This window comes from Squalius cephalus (genome assembly GCF_949319135.1).
Source record: "Squalius cephalus genome assembly, chromosome: 13".
Lineage (NCBI taxonomy): Eukaryota > Metazoa > Chordata > Actinopteri > Cypriniformes > Leuciscidae > Squalius > Squalius cephalus.
In genome coordinates this window covers 37,577,340-37,601,208 of record NC_137134.1, presented here as the reverse complement: position 1 = coordinate 37,601,208, position 23,869 = coordinate 37,577,340, and the positions used below count along the sequence as shown (strand labels likewise).

At 39.8% G+C, this 23,869-nt stretch overlaps 3 protein-coding genes across 4 annotated transcripts in view; 2 read left to right on the top strand and 1 right to left on the bottom strand.

Annotated features, from left to right (window-relative positions):
- LOC307170050 (uncharacterized protein) overlaps window positions 1-388 on the bottom strand; it is an 82,534-nt gene extending 82,146 nt beyond the window's left edge. Inside the window, exon 1 of the mRNA XM_079891045.1 lies at window positions 297-388. Within this exon, the coding sequence (XP_079747171.1) occupies window positions 297-312 (16 nt within the window). The 5' untranslated portion in view covers window positions 313-388. The remainder of the gene's footprint in view (window positions 1-296) is intronic.
- Window positions 1-23,869, top strand: part of LOC307170064 (uncharacterized protein) — a 274,875-nt gene that overhangs the window by 168,417 nt on the left and 82,589 nt on the right. The window lies entirely within an intron of this gene.
- On the top strand, window positions 4,603-23,792 carry irf6 (interferon regulatory factor 6). Of its 2 annotated transcripts, none has more exons than XM_079891060.1 (8): window positions 4,603-4,876; window positions 5,518-5,697; window positions 7,769-7,964; window positions 12,423-12,506; window positions 13,672-13,866; window positions 15,335-15,727; window positions 20,838-20,959; window positions 23,142-23,792. In XM_079891060.1, the coding sequence occupies exons 2-8, from the start codon at window positions 5,524-5,526 to the stop codon at window positions 23,370-23,372; spliced, it is 1,395 nt and encodes a 464-aa protein (XP_079747186.1). In that variant the 5' UTR covers window positions 4,603-4,876; window positions 5,518-5,523; the 3' UTR covers window positions 23,373-23,792. The 2 variants fall into 2 exon arrangements, with proteins under 2 accessions (XP_079747186.1, XP_079747185.1); XM_079891059.1 differs by having other exon boundaries at window positions 5,515-5,697.

The window sequence follows — 23,869 nt, the reverse complement described above, 5'->3', positions numbered from 1 at the left end:
TGGAGTAAAAAGTCTTGACTGCTTCATTTTGTCGTAGCCTATATTTGCATCATTTTACTATTACGCCTAAATAACACAATTGATGGGTAAAAATGTATGAGATGTAGCCTTTCATATAGCCTACGTCGGTTATTTTTCTTCCTGGTGTTCAATGCCACATTTAAACATACAAGAGCGTGATATAACTAAACGAAGTAAACCATTGTCTATTGTTGGCTAATATTTCATAAACACTGAACAAATCATTGAGGAAACATTCCTTCATAGGCTAGTTTGTGCCTTAATTTGATTCTTACCTGAACTCGACGCCATTTCAACACCAGCACAAAATCAAAACCGAAAGAAACCAACATTGGTTTATTGTCCTTGCGTTATTCAGCCACAGGGTGGCGCTCTAACAGTGAGTAATCCGATCCTGGAGGGTCACAGTCCCAGAGTTCAGCTCCAGCCTCCTCCAACATTATTACACAAGTTATCCTGAAGATCTTGAGTGCTTCAAGTTAATGCCTCCTCGTTTCTCCCTCGGCCTGTTAGTCTTCTGATAATGATTATATGATATTAGCCTGTGCTTTGGTCAAAAGACTTCAGTGTGTTCTGAGTTCTGTTATTGATCAGACTCAATCAGGATTAATGCCAAAAAGACATATAGCAAACAATACCTGACTTGTTTTAGATTGATTAGACTATAGCGAGTTGGTTAAAGATTACAGTTTTATTCTCTTTGTAGATTTACAAAGCTTTTACAAAGTTTATTTTTCTATCTCTCATAAATCCTGGGTTATCTTGATAAATGTGAACTGCTAAAACTCTCTCTCTCTCTCTCTCTCTCTCTCTCTCTCTCTCTCTCTCTCTCTCTCTCTCTCTCTCTCTCTCTCTCTCTCTCTCTCTCTCTCTCTCTCTCTCTCTCTCTCCCTCTTCAGGATATTCCAGTTCAGTCACAGGTGAACTATCCTGGAGTAGAGATGATAAAGTCAGAGGCAGACTGAACTGTGACGCATCTGAAGAATGACGGACCCGCTCTCGCTCTAATATCCTGGATTATGTGCAGAAGCATGAGAGGCATTACGTCAAACACACACTGGTTATTAATAAATATGAATGTGCTGGTCTAACTTTCTAGATTTTCCTTCCCTAAATAATACTTTCAGGATAAATGATCCTATTCTTCCCAATCTTGTTCTCTAATTCTCTCTTTCTCATTGTTATGTAACTAACATCACTAAATTTTGCCTTAAATTATAAAATGTTCATGAACTAGTGTTTTTGGCTTGGCACATATAAATTATAAACATAATTTTAATCCTCACAGTTATTATTATTATTATTATTTGGAATAATTGTGATATTCCTCATACAAATAAGTCTCGCGGCTCTACTTTTTCCCAGATCAGGTCAATAATAATATTATTTTGGTCAATTAATCAATGGTGATGGACACTTATATTCCTGTCCAGAGTTTTTGAGCAGATATAATATAATATAATATAATATAATATAATATAATATAATATAATATTACAGACCTGTCACTCCACCAGAGTTTGCTGTTGTAATGGATGCTATTCCTTACGGAGCAATAACTCAGATCCCAGTCTTCCTCATCATGAGCTCATCCATTTGATACCATGATTGGGAATATTAATCTTTTATCCAACTCTTCCGGCTGGAACAGGAGATTTAGACAGTTATTTCACACACTGTGTTCTTCTGGAATGGCCAGTTTGTCGACATTCCATGAAAGTGTGAATCTGTCTAAATATTTAATAACCAATAAGGTAAACAATGTATCTTACAAATTACTTGATGTTTTGTATTCTGTGAAGCTCTGTGTGAAATAAATGTTCTCTGAGTTCTTCTGTGTGCTGAAGATGAATCTGTTCCTCTACTCTTCTGGGAATAATCACACAAGTGTGCTGTTTTGTGTCTTTATACGCACATTCTCATCACAATCAGTCTTTATTTGTTATGCAAATATGTTTTTTTTGGGTCATCTCCTTTACATCCGGCAACTCCAAAGCCCTTTCAATTTCAATGATATTTTCCTGTAATTGAATTGTCGATTATACTGATACTTTTTTGGTTTTTGCAATTATATAATAAAAAAGAGGGGAAAAGAGGAGGCGAGAAACGAGGACCAGGGAAGCTTTCCTGAGGAATCATGCGTGAGGATACAGTCCCTGTCCCGAATAACACCATAAACACTCGCGGTCTTCCTACATGTCCACACTTTCCTGATGTAATGCTGCTTTGGTCCGGTCCTAAATAACACACTTCATCACTCACAGGCTTGTGGACTTACAGTGGCTGCCGTGTGCCATCCGTTACGTCCATGAGACTTAAATAATGCCGAAAGTGCAGTGTAGTGTGTTATTTAGGACAGGGCCATACACAGGTGTATAATTTTCCCTCTTCATAAGGGGATGGAGCTAGAACACAAGGAGAGGACACGAGGATGCACAGATAAGAAGTTACATGGTCCAAGTGTGTTTAATTCGAGTGTTTGACAGCGACCCGAGTTTGAGTCCCGATGTTGTGTCGAATTCTGGCCCCCAGCAAATTATTAACCCCAAGAATTGGTTATTTGGGTTAGGATGAGTGGTTTGGGTTAGGATTAGGCAATCATAGCGAATTCAACGAGGGGGTAATAATTTGGCACTCCTAATCCTAACCCTATCCTCACCACAGGACTATAGGGCCACAGAACACTACACCAGCTTTTGCTCCTCTCTGATGTATTTAGACCTATACTTGTGTTGTATTATTACTTTTACTTTGCCTATCCTGGATGACTGAGTAAAATCTTAAATAAACATAATAATGATGTATTAAGAATAGGGCTGTCAATCGATTAATTTTTTTTAATCGCGATTAATCGCATATTGTCATGAGTTAACTCGCGATTAATCGCATTTAATCGCACATTTTTTTAATTGTTCTAAATGTACCTTAAATTAATACTTTTCAAGTTTGTAATACTCTGATCAACGTGGGCATGGATAAATATAGATGCTTTATGCAAATGTATGTTTATTATTGAAACCATAGTCAATATAGAGCATAAGGATGAGATGTTTCAAAGGTCACAGATGTTTTTCAAAGAACTTGTTCATGTCTATTAGACACGTAGAAAGAACAAAAAAATGGCAGGTTACCATTACTTCTCTTTCTTTGCACTGAGCAATTTACTAACACAAACATGTTTAGATTTTTGCATGACAGGGCAGCTCTTCTGAAAATGCTAAATGTACATTTATTATTTATTAGCCTATTACATTGTAGTTTGTCTCTCTCTGTGCCCATTTTGATGAAGCTAAATTCTCAATAAAACTGTTTTCATTGGTATATTTGACTGTTTCTGTTGTCAAACAACGGAATGAATTTGAAATGGTGACTGAAACGCGACCCATTAAGACATAACCAGCTCTCCCTTCCAAGATGTTAAGTTAATCTGCACAAAAATTCTGATAATCGAGCCGTCGTCTGGTGAAATCAAATTCACATAAGATAAAGACAATATCTGTGCTCTGATTTCGGCTATACTTGTAAAAATAGAGAAGCAACATAATATCTGTGCTTAACTGAGTTAAAGCGCTGCTCCTCCGCGCGAGACGCAGAGAGAGAGAGAGAGAGAGAGAGAGCGAGCGAGAGAGAGAGAGAGAGAGAGAGAGAGAGAGAGAGACGCCTCTGCCCGTACTGTGACCAGGGAGAGGTGGAGACAGAGCAACACTTTCTCACCAGCTGTCCCAACTATGAGGACATTAGAGGGACTTTCTACACACAATTTGAAAAACTTTGCCCTAACTTCCTAAAATTGAACAATAAAACACAATTCCAACACCTATTAGGTGAAAAAAGAGATTGTATCATACTAGCGGCAAGATACATCGATGCCTGTCATAAAAAGAGAGAGTTGACGACTATTCAGTGATGCGCTCACACACACACACACACGCTCGTACACAAAACAAACACACAAACACTTACACACTGAATTCTAAGTTGTTCACAGAATTTTGAAATGTTCATAAACTGTTTTACTATTTTTATTTATTATTTTTATTTAATTGAATTATTATTATTTTCTGTACAAAATGTTGTAAATCATTTTATATGTTGTTTTCATGCTTTGGCAATACGAATGTATTTTTGTCATGCCAATAAAGCTTAATTGAATTGAATTGAATTGAGAGAGAGAGCGAGCGAGCGAGCGAGCGAGAGAGAGAGAGAGAGGTGCGCGCGCGCGCGTGCTGAGAGAGCAGTACCGGCGGTACCGGTAGATTCTCAGAAACTAAATAAGTTTTGTTGAAGGGAAAAAATCGCTAAAGGGGTCTGCAATGTCGCTAAGTTAGCAACACTGTGTATCTCCATTTCTCTAACTAGGGGTTGGGCCACGGGTCAAACAGAAAATACGCGCTGCGTTAATCGCACGTTAAAAAAATTAGTGCCGTTAATATGATTTTGCGTTAACGCGTTATTAACGCGCTAACTTTGACAGCCCTAATTAAGAACAGTGAATGTGAATGATGATTCCCACTAGGATATGACCGCAGGCCTGTGTGAGTGTTTTCATTCATGAGTGCGCGTGCCCGTGTGTGTGTGTGTGTGTGCGCGCGTGATTCACAGAAATGCGCGTGACGTCACCGCTCTACCTGAGTTTCGGCTGACGGTGAAACTCTCGAGCAGAGATTCAAACACACATGAAACGCGTTTCACACAGTTTCACACGGACTCACGGCGAGTGTGTGTGCGCATTATCCGGTTTATGACCGATACTCTCGGACTTTAACCACGTTTATTCATAAACCGGCTGGTTTTGGCGGTAAAGGCCGCAGGATTGGTGTTTTTTTCCTGCTTTGACGCTTCCTGAAACCCTCAGGTGAGACTCATTAATATTGATATCACATTTATATTTAATATTTACAGGCTTTTTTACTGTAATTCAAACAATATAATGCGCTCAAATATGCTCTACTATCGGAATTTAAGTGATTTAATCGACGGCAAAGAAAGTTTTCGTGATTTAGCATCGAATATCAAAGTCACCGGCTCTTTATGGGTTTATCTGACGCTTATTTCTGATTATATAATATGAATACATATTTATTATATGATTATATGAATAAATCGCTGAATAAATTATTATAATAAAGTGTAATTATTAATATGAGCTTTATCTGGCCTGTGTTTTCAGTCAAATTAAATATTCAAGGAAACTTCATCTATTAAAATGCCGTTTATGAAACTGTCGCTGCCAATAATAATGATAATGTTTTTTATTATTATGTTTATTGAATGTACTATATGACCTGTTATATATATGATTCAATTTATAAAACTTTTTAACACTATTTAAAAGTCACATCTACACATAAACAAGAGTAAATTTAAGAGTAAACCTGCAGACAAAATAAACGAACTGAAGCAATTGAAAGGTGTTTCTGTGTTAAATGTGCAGGCTGTGGTTTATTCTGCCAGATATGAGGGTCAGTGTGATCACTGATGTGTGTTTTCCAGAAGCTTGTCATGTCGTCTCACCCGCGCCGGGTCCGGCTCAAGCCCTGGCTGGTGTCCCAGGTGGAGAACGAGATGTTTCCCGGTCTGGTGTGGCTCGACCGCGAGGCCAAACGCTTCCAGATCCCATGGAAACACGCCACGCGTCACACACCCCAACAGGAGGAGGAAAACACCATCTTTAAGGTGAGTGTCGGGTAGGGCTCACGATTAATCACAATAAAACAGCACGTGATTTGGCAAAGGCTGCGATTATCTTATGCGTAGCTTGTCAGTGAAGCTCGGCTGATCGTTAGTAAATACTGCCCCATCTGAACACCAGAGGGCGCTCTCACGCAAACGCGATAAATATGCCCCGCCGCAGAAGTACAATAATGCGCATCAATCCAGGAAATCCCTATCGCTGTAGCAAACGCTTTGATTAAACATGACTAATAAACACACGACTGCCTTATTCTGTGTCAGAAGAACATCATCTCACAGAAAGAGGAGCTCAGCTGTCCTTATGAAGTGAGTTTGGAGGAAAAGCATGTTATTAATGTTGTCTTTTGTTGGACAAGAGGTTCATAAATGCTTCTCATGTTTTGGAAACATGTTTGACATGTGTTGCTTTTTCTAATGCACGTTATTAAGTGACTCAAACTCAGTGCTTTCAGAGTGAGCCGCGTTTACTGAGCCGTACGTCACTGACAAGCTGCACATTAAAGCCCTGCATTTCAGCCCGAGCCCGACGCGCCCCGACTTATTTACGGCCCTAGGGCCGGGCTTCGGGCCAATTTTCACGTCATAGTTCACATGCGGGCCGGGCCTCGGGCCTTTTTTGTGATTTTTAGACTTTAATTTAAAACTAATATGAGAAGTTGACGTTGACGATAGAAAAACAAACATAGAAAGACATTTCATAACCTCATAACTTTCAGAATCTTATAATTACACTGACATATGACTGACATGACTGTCTCACGCACGCACGCACACAGAAGGTTTCCCGTCAGCGCGACCCACGATTCACCTCATGTGCAAATAATGGAGAATATTAAGAGAAAAATCACAGATGGCCAGAAGGCAAACTTCTGGGCTGTTTTTCAAATCGTGACAACCTTAAATGATGAGCCAACTGGTTATGCACAATGTACAATTTGCGAGGCTGTGCTAAGCTACGATAGTAAGAAGACGGGATCATCTCATTTACAAAGACATTTTGAGCGTGGTGGATGTATCGGGTGCGGACCGACCAGCAGCAGCAAACAGATGAGTGTGAGTGATTTCCTTGCCAAACCAACTCCTTCCAGGGTGAAATCACAGATAAATGTGTGAATTTCTGTTGTATGGACATTCAGTCATTTGAAACGGTAGCAGGGAACGGTTTCATCCAGTTAGCGCAAGAGCTAATAAATGTAGACGCAGCCCATGGACGTCTGTCAGCAACAAGTTTATTCCCTGTCCCCACCACAATCTCCACAAAGAGAACTGGCGACTGCTAAGAGAGGGGACGTGGCTGAAGAAATCAAGGGGGTCATGTCGTTGATAAATGTGGGCATGACAGCTGACATGTGGACGGATGATCACCGTAAAATAAGCTACATGTCAATCATGTCACTATGTCACACCACAATATGACATGAAGAGCAGGGTACTCACCACAACAAGCTTCCCAAACGAGGCCAAAACAGCAGACAATATCCGAAAAGAGTTGCAGCAGCAATTAGTCTCAGTCCTTGGATTTGATGCCTCGTGATGAACTCTGTTGTCTGGGTAACCGATCAGGGCGCTAATTATGGTGCCGCTCTTCGCCCATACCGGCGCCTGGACTGTCAAGACCACCTGTACAACACTGTCCTCCGGCATGCCTTGAACCCAGATGAGCTTTCAGAAACAGTCCCAGAAGCAGCAGAGACCCTGCAGGCCACCGAGGCTTTAGTGCGATATTTAAAGCAGTCAGGTCTGACAAGCCGGTTGTCAAAAACACAGATGGCAGATTTAGCAGCGTATTCCTCACCCTGGAGTCAATTGAGTCTACGCAGAGTTACAGGAGATACTTCAGAGCCGTGGTGAGAGCCAGCGACTACACGATGTATCCCCTGATGTGCTGGCTTTCCTGGTGCAATTTCTGCGCCCGTTCTACGACGCACAAAGGGAGTTGGAGGGGGATAAATACCCAACTCTGAACCTCGCCGTGCCCTGGCTTCACAAGCTATGTGTTTTCCGGGTCTGATGCGTGTGTGTTTTCCGGGACTGATGTGTGTGTGTTTGTCAGGCCTGGGCGGTGGAGACCGGGAAGTATCAGGAAGGCGTGGACGAGCCGGATCCGGCTAAATGGAAAGCTCAACTGAGATGTGCTCTGAACAAGAGCCGCGAGTTCAACCTCATCTACGACGGGACCAAAGAGGTTCCCATGAACCCGCTGAAGATCTACGACGTGTGTGATATTCCACAGACCATCAGTAACCCAGGTAACACACACACACACACACACACACACACACGGAGTCAACAAACACACACTTTTCAGACATACATATTCATGCAATTTCATATTTCATAAATCCTATAAATCTATTTCCCTAATAAACCTGGCATTGTAAATTATGAATATTGACACATTTCCTCTTTTGTGGAGGAAAAATGCATAAATATGAATATTAATTCTTAGGAACACTTTGAAATCACCTTATTATACTACCAGCAATAAAATGTAACACTAATGAATCATTTTGTAACATTTAATATATTTAATATTCTATTAATCTCAGGTATATAATATTTTGTATAATATGAGCTGTTGTTGGTTTGAATTAAAGGTGCCATATGTAACAATTGAGGTAAAATTATCCCAAAAATGAGCTACACACATCAAAAGAATGAGAAGAAATAAGGGCGATGATGTCATTAAAAAAATGTCAAGTTATAGTGCTGCAGAGATATCAACCTTAATTAGCATTAGCATTACTAGCCACGGCCCGACAGGTGTCGTAATACCAGTGTCGGCCATGGGAAGCGGTATACGGGCAACATAACCACCAGCCAAACATGCAATACACGAATAACTCGCACGGCTTGTGTACGGTGTACATTTTAGGACATCGTCAGACCTCAGTCATACAATGACAAGGCGTCATGCCTCAGACTAAAAGGCTTCAAGTCTCAGGAAAAACTATGTCAGGTGTCAGGTCTGGTGCAATTAGACATCGGACAAAACGGACTCAGATTAAAAGTTATCAGACAAAAAGACATCAGCCGAAAAGTTATCAGACAAAAAGACATCAGACTAAACGGACTCAGGTGGAGTGTCACGTGTCACGCTGCCCCGCCCCATATGATGTCACGCGGTTCATAAGCAAACTGGTGTGGAACGGTAGATGATGGCAGATGGAGGTAAGTCGCTCCTGATTTAATTTTAACGATAACTTTAACTTGTTACTACAGTTTGCCAACGTACAAGCTAACGTTAGCTAATTGCATTATTACAAACTTGTAAACGTGCACACAATACTCATGAAATGCATGTTCTCCTGTGTGTACAACTGAATTAGTTTAGCATTTAATTAAAAACGTTAAAATTAAATAATATCAGGAGCGACTTACCTCTATCTGCCATCATCTACCGTTCCACACCAGTTTGCTTGTTATGAACCGCGTGACGTCATATGGGGCGGGGCAGCGCGACACGTCACATTCCACCTGAGTCCGTTTAGTCTGATGTCTTTTTTTCTGATAACTTTTCGGCTGATGTCTTTATGTCTGATAACTTTTAATCTGAGTCCGTTTCGGCTGATGCCTTTTTGTCTGATAACTTTTAATCTGAGTCCGTTTCGTCTGATGTCTTTTTGTCTGATAACTTTTAATCTGAGTCCGTTTCGTCTGATGTCTTTTTGTCTGATAACTTTTAATCTGAGTCCGTTTCGTCTGATGTCTTTTTGTCTGATAACTTTTCGGCTGATGTCTTTTTGTCTGATAACTTTTCGGCTGATGTCTTTTTGTCTGATAACTTTTAATCTGAGTCCGTTTCGTCTGATGTCTTTTTGTCTGATAACTTTTAATCTGAGTCCGTTTCGTCTGATGTCTTTTTGTCTGATAACTTTTCGGCTGATGTCTTTTTGTCTGATAACTTTTCGGCTGATGTCTTTTTGTCTGATAACTTTTATTCTGAGTCCGTTTCGGCTGATGCCTTTTTGTCTGATAACTTTTAATCTGAGTCCGTTTCGTCTGATGTCTTTTTGTCTGATAACTTTTCGGCTGATGTCTTTTTGTCTGATAACTTTTCGGCTGATGTCTTTATGTCTGATAACTTTTAATCTGAGTCCGTTTTGTCTGATGTCTTTTTGTCTGATAACTTTTCGGCTGATGTCTTTTTGTCTGATAACTTTTCGGCTGCTGTCTTTATGTCTGATAACTTTTAATCTGAGTCCGTTTCGGCTGATGCCTTTTTGTCTGATAACTTTTAATCTGAGTCCGTTTCGTCTGATGTCTTTTTGTCTGATAACTTTTAATCTGAGTCCGTTTCGTCTGATGTCTTTTTGTCTGATAACTTTTAATCTGAGTCCGTTTCGTCTGATGTCTTTTTGTCTGATAACTTTTCGGCTGATGTCTTTTTGTCTGATAACTTTTCGGCTGATGTCTTTTTGTCTGATAACTTTTATTCTGAGTCCGTTTCGGCTGATGCCTTTTTGTCTGATAACTTTTAATCTGAGTCCGTTTCGTCTGATGGTTTTTTGTCTGATAACTTTTAATCTGAGTCCGTTTCGTCTGATGTCTTTTTGTCTGATAACTTTTCGGCTGATGTCTTTTTGTCTGATAACTTTTCGGCTGATGTCTTTTTGTCTGATAACTTTTATTCTGAGTCCGTTTCGGCTGATGCCTTTTTGTCTGATAACTTTTAATCTGAGTCCGTTTCGTCTGATGGTTTTTTGTCTGATAACTTTTAATCTGAGTCCGTTTCGTCTGATGTCTTTTTGTCTGATAACTTTTCGGCTGATGTCTTTTTGTCTGATAACTTTTCGGCTGATGTCTTTTTGTCTGATAACTTTTAATCTGAGTCCGTTTTGTCCGATGTCTAATTGCACCAGACCTGACACCTGACGTAATTTTTTCTGAGACCTGAAGCCTTTTAGTCTGAGGCACAATGCCGTTTTGTCCTGTGACTGAAGCCTTTTAGTCTGAGGCATGACGCCTTGTCATTGTATGACTGAGGTCTGACGATGTCCTAAAATGTACACCGTACTTGTGGGCGTACTTGAACCTGATGTGGAAAGTACAGCCCACTACTACATTTCAGTTCAGGGAAGAGAGCGGAAGGATGGCTGAAGCCCTTGGCAAGAGACCCCTACCACCACCCGCTGCAGGGAAAAAACCGCGCTCTGAAGCACAAATAAAATCTCAAAAGGCTATCCGCCACACTGGCGGGTGAACGATCATACCAAAATATGACATTTTAAGCGCGCACGCGCTCTTCTGCCTCTAAGAACTAGCAGAGAGAGAGAGCGAGCCCCGGCCGCGCGCGCGCGCACTCACTCACTATATTCAGAGCGGTCAAGTTTCCCCGTACTTTTTGACAAGCTTCCTTGACAGGGCGGCCAGAGCTTCTTTGCAGCTCAAGTCGGCGGCGGTGTATACAGTTTTAGTAACGCTCTATCTGTTGACGGCGCTGAGGAAAAAGCTCCCGCCACTGGAAGAAGCTGTCGCCGCCCATTTGTGTCCTCCTGCGCACCCATCAAAGCCGTGCAGAACGTCTTCAGCACTCACGGATCGCGCATACTCCGCCGCTGGCCAGGCTGCTTCTGCTTTACACACCCTGGACGCACGAAACGTAACGGAAAACATTGCAAGGTGTAATGAGACCGAATGTTTTTTGGTGACTAATGATAACTTAGCTAGAAGTGGTATTGCTAATGAAAATCAAACTTGATATATGCTGCTAAATTAGCTTCAGGCGGGCAGCGTAACACTCTAAATAGATGTTGTCCCTATTTTAACTTGTATATGTGCAGCTAAGAAGGTAGGGGCGGAGCATAGACCAATTCACTTTCTGGAGGTATACTGCCCCCATCTGGTATGGAATGTGGAGTATGACTTGATTTTTTTTTGCCAGACATGACACATGGCACCTTTAAGTAAAACAAGTAACAGGTTATTTAATTATTCAGATTAAACATTTCTATTATTATGTAATTATTATTTGTCTTAAAGGCTGAAACGCACTAAATTTTTAATGGTTAGAAAAATATGTGCCCTAAAAAGTGTGAAATACTTAACGAAACGTTATTCTCTAAATGTTATGCTTGTAAATGCCTATTATTTTTTATTATTTAATAAAAAACACAACTTTATTTACTTTATTCTCAATCTTTCTTTAAAATATTATTTCTTTATTCTTGATTCTTTTTAAATATTATGACTTTATTCTTGATTCTTTAAAAAATATGAAATTACTTTATTTCCTGATTTAAAAAATATATTATATTACTTTATTCTTGTTTGTTTTTAAATGACTATTCTTGATTCTTTTAAAAACATTAAATGACTACATTCTTATTTTTTATTAATATTATGACTTTATTCTTGATTTAAAACAAATATTATTGCTTTATTCTTTTTTATGACTTTATCCTAGATTTAAAAAAAGATTATTCTTGTTTTTTTTTTAATATGACTTTATTCTTGATTTTTTATAAATGTTATGACTTTATTCCTGATTTAATACATTTAAATATTTCATTTAATTCATTTAATTAAATATTAATTAATATAAAATAAATATAATTATGAATGATTTTTATTTATCACATGAGATTTGCACATTGATTTCTGAATTAAACATGCACATGATGAGGTCATGTGACTATGATGCAGCATTACACTCTGTATTTATAAAAGTAAGTATGCAGTGTGCAAGTGAACTCTGTGTGTCTCAGGTTCAGTGACCACGTATGAGACAGACGGCGATGAAGACGACGTTCCCGACACTCCTGAGCCTCCTCCACCATATCCACCTCACGGTACTGGGAGAAAACCGGGATAAACCGGTCTTAAACTCTTTGCACAGCTTATGGTTTAAAGGGGTCATCGGATGCAAAATGCACTTTTATATGGTGTTTGCATGTAAATGTGTCTTTGCAGTGTGTGGACACAACCACCATACAATGAAAATTCACTCCTTTTCCCTTTATTGTAATCCTCAAAGAGTCTAAACACTCTCAATAATCAAGCCGTTTGGATTTTCTGAGCAATATGATGTCATATTGCTCATGCTCCGCCCACGACCGCTGACGGACTTTCCCGTATTAGCATATTTCCCGTATTAGCATATTTCCGCCCTCAGACATTTGTACACTGTCCCTCAAGGCATCACTTTAGTGTCTTGTGTTGACACACCTCACGGAAAAGCAGCTGCTCATTATCATTTAAAGAGACATGCACCTCATTATCATTTAAAGAGACATGCACCTCATTATCATTTAAAGAGACATGCACCTCGTTATCATTTAAAGAGACATGCACCTCGTTATCATTTAAAGAGACATGCACCTCGTTATCATTTAAAGAGACATGCACCTCATTATCATTTAAAGAGACATGCACTGAAACGGGTCGCTGTGAACAGAGCTGTTTTGAGGAGGTAAAAGGGTGTTGTTTTACACAACCATTGAGGAATTTTAACCAAAGTATGTTACGAACTTTACATGAAGACCCTAAAGACTCATACCAACTTGTGGAAAATGGGCATCAGAAGACCCCTTTAAAGGTGCTGTATGTAACTTTTTCACTCTGCCGTATGTTTGCATATATTGAGGAAACCATACTGAAACGATAGGAAGTTCACATACTCGTTTCTCTGAAAAACACTTCTACTGCCAGTTATTTTACTCTGAAATGTGTGTTTCCAGGCTGGAATGTTTGTTATTGTTTTGGTCTGTGATACTGCATGTTGCCAATTTTCATTGTCCATTGGGCTCGTTCCTGTTGCTTGTGCTAAAACTGGCAACCCATGTGAGTGTCGAGTCTGAGGAGGCGGGAAAAACGACGATCTCCGATATGTTGAATTGAACTGCAGTACCTATTTCCACCACTAGTTGTCATTCTTACAGACTGCACCTTTAAGTGTTGCTGTATTTAATGCGGTGTATGTTGTGTTGTGTTTGACTGTGATGTGTCCGTGCGCAGGCGTGAGTCCGGTCTGGACTCCTCCCGGATCCGTGTCCCCGATGGCGCCGGCCAGCTGCCCTCCCCCCCCTCCCCCTGCCGAGGTGTGGCCGAAGAAGGAGCCGCTGGACGTGGAGATGCAGCCGGAGATCTCGGCGCCCTCGGCCTTCGACGGCATGTTCGCCACCCCGGAGACCTGGATCAGCTCTCTGCCCAGTAACTACACACACACACGTTGTAACGCACACTCGCGCACACACACTCAGATGTTACACTCACACAGATGTTACACTAACACGTTACACTTTCACACACCCACACACACGTTGCACTCTCACACACGTTACACCAACACCCATTACACACTCTCTCTCTCTCTCTCTCTCACACACACACACACACACACACACTACACAAACATGTTGCACTCTCTCTCTCACACACATACACAGATGTTACTCATGTTACACCCACATACATGTTACACTCTCATACAAAATCACACATGTTGTAACGCGCGCTCACACACGCACTCGTTATTCTCTCACACGTGACGTTACACTCTCACGTTACACTAACACACGTAACACACGTTACACACACACATTACACAAACACGTTACACACAAACACACGTTACACAAACACACGTTACATACGTTACACAAACACACGTTACACAAACACACGTTACACCCACACGTTACATACGTTACACACAAACACACGTTACACAAACACACGTTACACAAACACACGTTACACACGTTACACAAACACACGTTACACAAACACACGTTACACCCACACGTTACATACGTTACACACAAACACACGTTACACAAACACATTACACAAACACGTTACACACAAACACACGTTACACAAACACACGTTACACCCACACGTTACATACGTTACACACAAACACACGTTACACAAACACATTACACAAACACGTTACACACAAACACACGTTACACAAACACACGTTACACAAACACACGTTACACAAACACACGTTACACAAACACACGTTACACCCACACGTTACATACGTTACACACAGACACACGTTACACAAACACACGTTACACAAACACACGTTACACAAACACACGTTACACCCACACGTTACATACGTTACACACAAACACACGTTACACAAACACACGTTACACCCACACGTTACATACGTTACACACAAACACACGTTACACAAACACACGTTACACAAACACACGTTACACAAACACACGTTACACAAACACACGTTACACCCACACGTTACATATGTTACACACAAACACACGTTACACACAAACACACGTTACACAAACACACGTTACACCCACACGTTACATACGTTACACACAAACACACGTTACACAAACACACGTTACACAAACACACGTTACACAAACACACGTTACACACATTAACACGTTACACACAAACACACGTTACACACAAACACACGTTACACACAAACACACGTTACACACAAACACACGTAACACAAACACACGTAACACAAACACACGTTACACAAACACACGTTACACAAACACACGTAACACGTTTCAGCTTTATTTCTATCACCAGAAGTGTTTTAGCTGTGGTCAACGACAATAACCCTGATCCTCTACTCACACCCATAATGCACTCTGTGTGTGTTTCACAGTGACGGATCTGGAGGTGCAGTTTTATTACCGCGGTAAGGAGGTGTGTCCGCCGGTGATCGTGAGCAACCCTCAGGGCTGCCGGCTCTTCTACGGGGACCTGGGGCCGATCGTGAACCAGGAGGAGCTGTTCGGGCCGGTGAGCCTGGAGCAGGTGCGCTTCCCCCCCACCGAACACATCACCAACGACAAGCAGAGGGTGTTCACCAGCCGGCTGCTGGACGTGATGGACCGCGGCCTCATCCTGGAGGTCCAGGGGCACGACATCTACGCCATCCGCCTGTGCCAGTGTAAAGTGTACTGGTCCGGCCCCTGCGCGCCCAATCCCAACGCTCCCAACCTCATCGAGCGCCAGCACAGGGTCAAGCTCTTCTGCCTGGAGTCCTTCCTCAGCGGTGAGACACACTCCTGAAGCACACTGGGCAGTTTTGGCCACGATTTGGCCGTCTGAGACAAATTTAGCAAATTCAGTTCACATTTATTTGTATAGCGCTTTCCAATACACATAATTTCAAAGCAGCTTTACAGAAAGTGCATGAGTCCACATTACAGTTTAGCAGGGCTGGGTATTGACACAAATTTCACAGTTTGATTCGATTTCGATTCACAAGCTTGCAATTCGATTCGATTTCAATATAATATTGATTATTTTGGATATCAGGGACAATACATGGCAAATTTTCTCAAGGAAAACAAATCTCTAAACTAATGCTGTGAACTTTGGGAGTCAGTTGTAGCCTATAGGCTTCATTAGCCTGCTATAATATTGAATGTACAAATGAACTGATTTGTATACAAACACTTAAATTACACTTTTATTTATTTTTATAATGATAAAGTTATATGAAATATGAAAATTTAAATGGTGGCTGTCATAAAAAACTTTCCAAATTTACTCAAACATGCATTAAATATTGAAGAACATTAAAAATTATAATGAATATGTAATATGGAGCATATATTTAACAAACTGCTCCTCTCTACAGTTAATATTTCTCGCTGACTAACGAGTTTATGGTCACTGGATATGGTTTTTCTGAGGTAAATGTGACGTTACACGACATTGTTTACTAATGTCTTTCCACGGTTGAAACACTGATTGAGCGACTTCGATAAGTTGTACTCTATCATTTAACACACTTTCAGATGCTCATTCATGTTTATTTCGCACTGTAACTGGTGTTAAGGCGGAGGAGAAGATCATGTGCTTCTCTTGAGCGATTTCACGCCACAGCACCAACGCGGCATTTATGTTTTTGAATTTCGTAAGAAAATGTCCGTAATTTGAAATCTGAGACTTTGTTTCATATCAATACAAAGCACGAAGATTATTGTGATTTATTGGATGGGATGCGCGCTACAATGTTCCATTCATTCATCAACTGAAAACAGGATGACTAATCGATTCTTGAGATTTAAGAATCGATATCGGTTCGTAAAATTGAGAATCGATTAAAATCAAGAAATCGATATATTTTTTACCCAGCCCTACAATTTACAGTGATCTGTTATGAGAGGAAACTGTCTGAGTTATGTATTTCAGAAATGTACATATACAAAATCACAGTTAGCTAAAAATGTATTAATTTAAAAATGTAATATTTTAATGCAGAAACAATGAGCTGATTGAAGTAATGAATACTTGTTTAACAAATGATCGACATTTAGAAAACAAACCCGAAAAGAATCCTCTGATCTTAGGCTAAAATCTGAAGTGTTTGATCGTTCTGTTTTCCCCTGTATTTACTTCCTCTGGGCTCCGTGTTCAGAAAGCATGCTGTATCATTTCACTGCTGTGCAGAGGATACCCACATTTATTTGCCTCTGAAACGCAACACACATGCTGCTCTGAAATCTCTTTCTGCATGCCTAGATGAAGTGAAATTGTGGTTTTCTCAAAATTTCTTATTTCTGAATGAATCCAAAACCGAGGTTATAGTCTTTGGCCCCCATGAAAACTTTAAAGGTCCCGTTCTTCGTGATCCCATGTTTCAAACTTTAGTTAGTGTGTAATGTTGTTGTTAGAGTATAAATAATATCTGTAAAATTATAAAGCTCAAAGTTCAATGCCAAGCGAGATATATTATTTAACAGAAGTTGACTACATCGAACGGCCCGTTTGGACTACACCCCTCTACATCCTTCTTTAATGATGTCACCAGAACCGTTTTTTGACTAACCTCCGCCCACAGGAATGCTCCCTCAACTCTACCGAAATTCGTTTATGTACTTGCGCACTTCTAATAACTTACTGTGTTTACTCAGCTCTTACGGTGATTTTCTGAAGTAAAACTGACGCTTCATCTTTTGTGTGATGTACAATAAACTTTATTAAACTCATCAGTACATGTTTGATCATCATTCAGACAGCAGACTTGTAGGCTATTAATAAATAATGGATACATAGCCTACAAGCAGATGACAAATACGTTATAATAACCGTAATTAAACTACTAAACCATACCTGTTTCATCTCTATACAGCACTCTGACTCTGTAGGCATTATTGTCCGACTCGAAATGAACGCCGTTACTGAGAGTTTCTGATATTATCATCATTCCGTGAGATGAATTTTTCCTGACAGACTGAGCGCGAGCTCATGAAGCTCCGCCCCCTGTGTCGTCCAGCAGCAGCTCATTTGCATTTAAAGGGCACACACTGAAACAGCTAGTTTTTCTGAGCACCAAAAAATGTCAATTTAAACATGCTGTAAAAAATGATCTGTTGGGTATTTTGAGCTGAAACTTCACATACACACTCTGGGGACATCAGAGACTTATTTTACATCTTGTGAAAAGGGGCATAATACGGGACCTTTAAGAGCAGTAGCATTGACCTGGATTACCTTTCTCCTTCTACTTCATCATACATTAAGAACAATACACATAATACCTGTTAACAATAATCTGGCTCCGAGCTACTCTGTCCACACACTCCCACACGAAACCTGAGGTCTGGTGATAAGAGTCTTTTGTCCGTCCCCAGATCACGGTTAAAGAATAGAGGAGGCTGAGCCTTTGCTATTGCTGGCTCTTACATCAGAGCGGCTCAGTCTCTAACTGCTTTTAAATCTTCTCTTAAAACCTATTTTTTTTCTTTAGCTTTTAATTAATTGTGAGTTTTTGTCATGAATGTGTGGTTTGTCCTTGTTCTTCATCTTGTGTATTGTTCAGCACTTTGGTCAGCCTTGTTAGCTGTTTTTAAATGTGCTATATAATAAATACAAACTTTAAACTTGTTAGTTTGACGTGTTCACCGACAGACGTTTAATGACCGTTGCGATCAAATTTAACCTCCGACAAAATCCTGGCAGTGTCAGAAGATTTTACTCTCAGTCCTGCAGTGATTTCTCCTGCAACAACCGTCAAATTGACTTCATTTTTCAAGACAAGCCGTGACCAAAACAAACGTTAGAGATTTCTTTGTCGCCACCATTTCAATCCTGCATGCAACGCAGCTCACATCACTAAACGTGTCATTGATTGATGTAAAACGCAGCAATATTTATGAAGAGGTACTTGAAAAGCGCTTGACTTAATTAAAGGTGCAGTTTGTGCATTTTAGTGGCATCTAGTGGTGAGGTTGTGAATTGCACCCAACAGAAGTTGTGGTGGCTGACAGGAAGTGATGTCATCGTCTGAAACAGTGGAGAGTAGCCAGTTAAGCAATGAGGTTTCTTTACAAAGATTAAGAAATTATGTTTACTTAAAAGGGTGGTATAATGCTCTTTTCATTAGATGTAAAGTAGGTCTCTGATGTCCCCAGAGTGTGTGTGTGAAGTTTTAGCTCAAAATACCCAACAGATGTTTATATATCATGTTAAAATTGTCATTTTTTGAGGGTGAGCAAAAACGCACCGTTTTTGTGTCTGTCCCTTTAAATGCAAATTAGCTGCTGCTCCCGGCACAGGGGGCGGAGCTTCAAGAGCTTGTGTTCTGACCATTTCAAAAACTTTTAGCCTTTTATGTTCAAACCGGAGTCAGACAAAGATGGAGAGAACAAGTGACAACATGTAGACAATATTTCTGAATGGTTAGTTGAAGTTATGTAGCTTTTGTGTCATTGATTCGCATATTCTATCATGATAATCTATAAATCGTGTTTGGGGGCGGGGTTTATGTAAATTTTAGTGTTGGTGATGTCACTAACCCGGGAGGAATGTGGTGTAGTCTCTACCAGCCGTTTGTTGTAGTCCTTAAAAAGCGATTTCTGTAATAGTAAATATCTCCCTTTGCTTTGAACTTTGAGCGTTGTAACTTTGCAGATGTTGTTTATGCTCAAACAGCAACATTACACACTAACTAAAGTTAGAAGAGTCAAATCATAATCAACCACCCCTTTAATTATTCAGTAAAACGATATGTTATTGTGAATATTATTGTTACCTGTTCATCATTGTGTCAGTGTTTTTTTCGCTGACTTTAGCTGAAGCTTCTTATGATGAAGAAGAACTAAGGCTACGTTTACACGGAAACGATCTGAAGAGAAAACGCAAAAGTGATCACTTTTTATTCTGCGTTTAGACGAGCGTTATGGAGGGGAAATCTGCGTGCATATGGTGACGCAAAAGTGTGTGAAATTCAATGTAGTATGCACTGATCGGTGCCTTCACTGTCTAGCAGACTTTTGCGTTTTTACCCTTTAGACGGGAACGCGACGGTGGAGCGTTTTTAAGATTTCCACTCTGGAGGGTGGTTTCACTTTTTTGCGTTTTTAAGCCCCAAAAACACCGTCGCCGTCTAAACGAAAGGCACATCTGATAAAATATTTTTACGTTTTCACCCGCGAGCGTTCTCGTGTAAACAGGGCCATAGTAAGGAAACGCGTTTGTCCGCTCAGGGCCACTGTAGAAACATGTCGATGTAAGCGGACCCGCGGTGTGTGTAGAGAGAAATGCTCATTCTAAGCTAATAAACACATAACGGTTCATTATGTAAGGTCTTTATACACCACTGAAAACAGTTATGTATATGATATTGCATTTCTGTCAACATATCCTCCTAAATATTACACAACGCACCTTTATATACAATATATATGAAATTTCATTTTTTCGAAAAAAACACACATACAATCTTTTCACACAAAGTTAACACTGCAGCCCGTCTGATAAACCCCCATCAGACCTTTCTCGTTACCAAGTACACCAACATTATAATATAAAATATTATTTATTAAGCAATAATAGCCATTATAAACTTTGTATTTAATATATGTTATTAAATGCATTGTATTTTGGATACCTTATGGCTGTAATTTGAATATGTCCTTATGTCTGGAGTTTTAAAAATCCTTAAATACTAAAGATATTGTTTGATAAGTGCGATCTCTGATTGTAGTCCTTAAAAACCAAAAAAGTAGTTCTTGAAAGTCCTGTTTTTTTTTTGTTTTTTTTGTTTTTTTACAGTATCTGTACGAACCCTGTTTGTATCAAAGCGTGAAGGTGTTTCTGATGCTGTGTGTGTGTGTGTGTGTGTGTGTGTGTGTGTGTGTGTGTGTGCGCAGGGGTCATCACTCACCAGCGGGGTCAGTCCTCTTCTGAACCGCCGCTCTACGACATTCACCTGTGTTTCGGGGAGGAGTGGCCCGACGGCAGACCCAGAGAGAGGAAGCTCATCACGGTGCAGGTGAGACGAGTGAAGTGGTGCATTATGGGCCACGGTAGCTGTCCATCTGCACTAGAGAGTGCATTAGTGTATTTTTCCATTTGTTTGTCCCATAGGAATTTTAAAAAAGTGTTATAAGCCATGAACCAAACCATCCAGCAATGAAGAGAACCACAAAATTACAAACTTTGAAAACGTACAAAAAGACAGACCAAGCGGCTTTAGTGAGGGAAAGAACTACAATCCCATGAAGCATCGCGAACAACTTAAACTAAAAACTATGGAGAAATACAAAACTGCTCATTTAAAAATGTTTATTACATATAAAAAACAATATATTTTTAGGTTCTTGCTAAAGTTCTTGCTTAAAACTCATCTTTGATCACCAAAATGACAAAAAAAGCCTTAAAATATCTTGAATGTAACTCGACACCCTCGCCTCATTTAGTATGCGTGGTTCTATGAATATGCAAATGAGCCCCACCTCCACTCACTCACTCAGCTCAGAGATCCACTGGTCGACGATCACACGTTGATCTGATTGGTTACAAGGTAGTTTGTGACGTCAGAAACACCAGCGATTTCAAAGCGTGTTTTTGAGACTGTCTTTGGTTCACTGCAGTTTTAAGGAGGAAATACTCAGCAATGCTGTCGACTTATGAACTTACACATCTTGCTTTTGTTTTTGTGTAGCATAATTTCACAAAGCTGTAGTCAGACCATTCAGATTTTTAGTTCAGCCTGTTCACAAGCAAATAAACATCATTTCATCCTTTGTCTGTTGCTCAAACTAAGACAATCGGCTCATTTGCTTGTAAAAAATCGGCAATTAAAAAACATAATCGGTGCATCCCTGTTATTTTATTGCTAGATTTTATGATGTTTTTATATTTATAAATTAAATGCGTTTTAAATGGCATTTTAAAAGACAATAACTAACTTCATTTTTACTTGCCAGTCAGTTAAAAATATAATTTATCATATAGAACCAACAAATAGTTGTTTATAAAACAAATTGAAACGGGTTATATTTAACAAAGCCGTGTTTTGCTACTCAAAACAAAGCCTAAAATTGTCTTTGAAGCTAAGCTAGCCTTAGCATGTGAACTAGCCGATTATATTTCCCATAGCCTCCTGAGACCCAGAAAAAAAAAGTTTTGTGAATTTAGTTTTTTTCCATGTCATCACACTGCTTAGAGCACAATAAACATGGTGCAAAATAATATTTTATTCATACGTTATGCTATGTCCTCTGTAGTGGACGCCAGGACTAAGTTGTTTAAAAAATAAAATGACATGAAATTATATGTATAGGCAAAAACAATGGGATTTTTTTTCAATCACCAATAAATTTTGGGGTTTCAGGATTTTTTCAACCAAAATTTGTATAAAGATGATTCTCAACTATGTTATGAAAGAAATAACGGAATGAATTGATACACCATTTTACTTCATGCAATATGTGGGTAAAATGGCCATAAATTAATATTCCCATTCAATGCAATGTATCTATACACTGTATCTAATTTGCACATTAATGTGTTCTTGGAGCAACATTTAATGAAAAAAGAAGTGTAATAATTGGAGTAATAATTGGCAACATTTTAATAATAATATCTAATATTTAATAGGAATATTGATGTATAATTTATTTCCATATTCAATTGTTGTGTCGCACAAAATGCCTGATAAACATGATTTAAGTCCTGATGTCTCTACATGTCTGAAATCAATGCCTGTTCTGTAACAGAAAGTCATTTTTTTATTTGAAACCCCTTAACATTTTCCTGAGATGTTGTTTTATGAAATACAATTTGAAAAGTAGTCCAATTTAAATTATAATTACAATATATTATCATATTTCCATAAGAATGCTACATTTGATCACTAAATTAATGTCAGACATTTTTAAAGACCAAGGAGAAGTTGTTTTCATGGTGAAACCTCCAAACATTTGGTGTCTCTGAAAAGCCCTGAATGTGCTCTTTACAGGACACCCAGGTTGTGTCATGTGGCATGTATGATGTCAGAAAAATTCACTAAAAAATAATGTCCACTACAGTGGACAAAAGTCTATTCTTGGGTCCCAGGAGGATATTGATGTTTATGTGTTAGTATCACGTCCCAACAAGGCCATCATCTTCTCGCAGCTAACGGCGTTGAGCTAAACGTCTCCTGTGTGTGTGTGTGTGTGTGTTTGCAGGTGGTGCCGGTGGTGGCGCGCATGATCAGCGAGATGTTTTCTGGCGACTGCACGCGCTCGTTTGACAGCGGAAGTGTGCGTTTGCAGATCTCCATCCCCGACATCAAAGACAACATCGTCACACACCTCAAGCAGCTCTACCGGCTCCTGCAGACACACCAGGGCCAGGAGAACTGGCCCCTGCCGCCCGGGGCCGGCCTGCACCTCACGCAGGCCCTGCAGACGCAGTGACGACCCGCGGTTCACCCAGAACCACTCGAGGCGCTTCAGAGACTCGCAAACTCCTGCTGTAGTGTTTCTGTGGGTTTAGTGTGTGAATGTCGCGCGGTCAAAGTCCAGCGTGTGTTAATGATCAGCCACAGCAAACGTCCGCCCAGATATTCAGCCTAGATGCTGTTTTATCAGCGGGAACTCATTCCTGATGCTTATCGCTTCAGTTTCACACAATATATAATGAGCTTTTAAACAACGCTATTGTGCTTTTACTGCTGATGTATGTTACCCTTATAATCAAACTGTCAGGTTTATGGGGTTTTTCGCACTTTTGGGGTTGAATATCATCTAGTTTTTTTAACCGTATTATGTATTTGACATCCCATCATGTAGAATTGTGTAATAATGTTACTTGGATTTATCAAATAAAATGAAAAATGCACAAAGTGAGTGAGTTTTTTTGTCATTTAAGGTGGAACTTCTGATATGATTCAGTTGTTGTTAATGTGAAACCG

Bases quoted from the DNA above. Each gene is read 5' to 3' on its own strand.
- irf6 (XM_079891060.1), top strand. From the start codon at position 5,524: ATGTCGTCTCACCCGCGCCGGGTCCGGCTCAAGCCCTGGCTGGTGTCC. The intron at 7,965-12,422 runs GTAACACACACA...TGTGTGTCTCAG, and splicing joins ACAGACCATCAGTAACCCAG to GTTCAGTGACCACGTATGAG. The intron at 20,960-23,141 runs GTGAGACGAGTG...GTGTGTTTGCAG, and splicing joins GGAAGCTCATCACGGTGCAG to GTGGTGCCGGTGGTGGCGCG.